General features: G+C 56.7%; 1 protein-coding gene across 1 annotated transcript in view; it reads left to right on the top strand.

Moving 5' to 3' along the window:
* The window catches only part of BAHD1 (bromo adjacent homology domain containing 1), a gene marked incomplete at its 3' end in the record, with an annotated part of 7,492 nt that overhangs the window by 639 nt on the left and 4,557 nt on the right, over positions 1 to 2,296 (top strand). Inside the window, 1 exon segment of the mRNA XM_010142942.1 lies at positions 1 to 1,125. Coding sequence (XP_010141244.1) covers positions 1 to 1,125 — 1,125 coding nt within the window.

Below are 2,296 nucleotides of genomic sequence, written 5' to 3'. Positions count from 1 at the left end.
ATGCCGAGGCGGTGAACAACCTGCTTTTCGAACGGGACGATGGCTTGTTGTCGGGCAGGCGTTGTCGGAGGGACTCGGTTAAAGCTGGCAGTGACTGTACCATTAAGAGCTTGTCCTGCAAAGCTGGGGACAACTGGCCTGCGGTAGAAAAAACAGCTGTGAAAACAGGGAAAGGAAAAAACCGTCCTGAGCCCAGTCAGAAATGCAATAGCTGTGACCATTCACTGGACGAGGTCTTTGACGAAGGGACAAAGAGGGAGGACGGTGCCGTCTCCTATCACCCCACCCCAAAGAGACTGGCCAGCCTGAATGCCGTGGCCTTTCTGAAGCTGACCCATGAGAAGGACCAGCCCCTGAAGCCGAGGAGTAAATCGGATGGAGAGGGCAAGTCTGAGAATCACTGCTCAAAATCTACGCTGAAATGGGCCAAAGCCGGCAGGAAGAACTGCGTCAAATCCAAGAAGGACGCGGCCAGTTTGAAAACGGAAGGCCAGCATGGCGGGGGGGGACTCGCTGTCGGCGCCTTGGGGAAAGGAGAGCAGCGGGACTCCCCGAGGCTCTACCGGACGACAGAGCCTGTCCCCTACGAGTCGCTGTCGAGCTCCTATGCCAGCACAGAGGGTTTCTACCACAGACTGCCTTTGCTTATGGGGGGACAGGCTTCCATGAAGCCAGAGTATGGAAGACCTGGAGAGAAATCCCCAACCCCCAAACAGGAATTTCATCAGCCTTCCTTCCCCGTGCAGCAGTTCCCTCCCTTGCCTGTGCCCGGAAATCACACGGATTGTGGATGCCTCTATGAATCCTCGGAGCTGACTCCACTGAACGGGTTTTACGTCTATTATGGCCAAAGTGGATACAGTGGCTACTCTCACTGCTCCGTTTACCCCAAGGATGAGCTTTCACAACCTGCTACCTGCGAGGGGCTCTTGGTATCGCCCAGTTCCTTGCCGTCAGGTGCTCATTTCCAGCCACTCCACTGGTGTAGCTCCCCGTACTGCTGTGGAGAAGGAACGGCAATCAACAGCTACAGCGTCTGCGGCGTCGTGCACGTGCCGGAGGGCAGGATCAGCAGCGTGCACGCAGGACGGAGCAGCTACCCCTACAAAATGCCTTTTGCAGCAGGTAAGGTGCAAAGCGTGAGCAAATCTCGCTCAGTGTTCCTGGGGGAAGCAGGGCTGGCTCGGCAGGGTGGCTACCAGAGGTGTCTCGTGGCCAGGAGGCAAGTTCACTCTACGCGGTGTGGCTCAGCTCGGCAGTGAGCTGCGGCTCAGGACAATGCCGCGTTTCGCCTCCCCTTGCCCCATTTACAGCCCTTCGGGTTTTTCCCACTGAAAGGTCTTAGTGGTGTGGAAAGCACAGAACGGGTGAAGGTATTCGAGCAGTGAGGAGGTGACTCATGACTTGTTGTGCTGGAGCTCCCCACTTATCTGTGATCTGTGTCTGGTGAGCGGGGTTTAGTCCTACGTGCTAAGCAGGGCTCCTTGTCATCCCGCGGTGCTGCTCTGAGTGGAGGGTCTCGAAGCACACTGGGCTGAGTTGCTCCTCCACTGCCCAAAGCTGGCTCTGGGGACATCACAGAGCAGCATGGTGGTCACCTCAGTGGTTAGACTGGTACTAGTGTGAGCTGGGTGGGGATGCAGGCTGCTAGGGTTTTCTAGATCAAACCGGGCAGGGGCTGCATAACGGTGCTGTTCGTTGCGCTTTGGACGGATGCTGGAATTGCCCAGCAGTGGTAGAAGTCCCAGCTACGCCGTCAGTTTGGGGAGCAGTTCTCCCATCTTGGCTCTTGAACCATGGCTGCAAAGGAGACCAAGTGGCAGTGTAGAGGTGCTGCAGTTATCTGCCCGCTCCCTCTGCTCCCCCGCTGTTTTTCAGACTTTGTCCTCCAGCGAGCGTTATCTCAGAGCTCGGCCTTTGTTAGTGAAAACTATCTTCTAGAATATTCAAAACCTGGTGGTTGGGGGGGTATCAGACACCAGGACTCTGTATAAAAGCTGTGGAGGCAGAGCGCGCCGCTGCCCGCTCATGGGGCGGTCCGTAGAGGAGGCTGCAGCTTCAGCAAACATCGCTCTTCCCGTCAGCTGCGTGTTGGGGTCCGGAGGAGGCGTAACTCATCCCGTCAGGTAAGCGGGTGAAGTTTTGGCTCAGGGCTCGGTTCAAGCCAGGCTTTGTCGTCCTCCGTTGCAGGAAGCTGCTGAAGCTCAGGAGCATTTGAAGTATAATTTCCGTTTTCCCTAAATATCCCGGCGGTCTTGGTGCCGCTTCCTGTGGCAGCACTAGACAGCGTTCGCCG

The sequence above is a fragment of the Buceros rhinoceros genome, unplaced genomic scaffold (assembly GCF_000710305.1).
Source record: "Buceros rhinoceros silvestris isolate BGI_N320 unplaced genomic scaffold, ASM71030v1 scaffold28429, whole genome shotgun sequence".
In the NCBI taxonomy this organism is placed as follows: domain Eukaryota; kingdom Metazoa; phylum Chordata; class Aves; order Bucerotiformes; family Bucerotidae; genus Buceros; species Buceros rhinoceros.
Note: the sequence above shows the minus strand (reverse complement) of the source record. Positions and strands in the feature narration are given on the sequence as shown.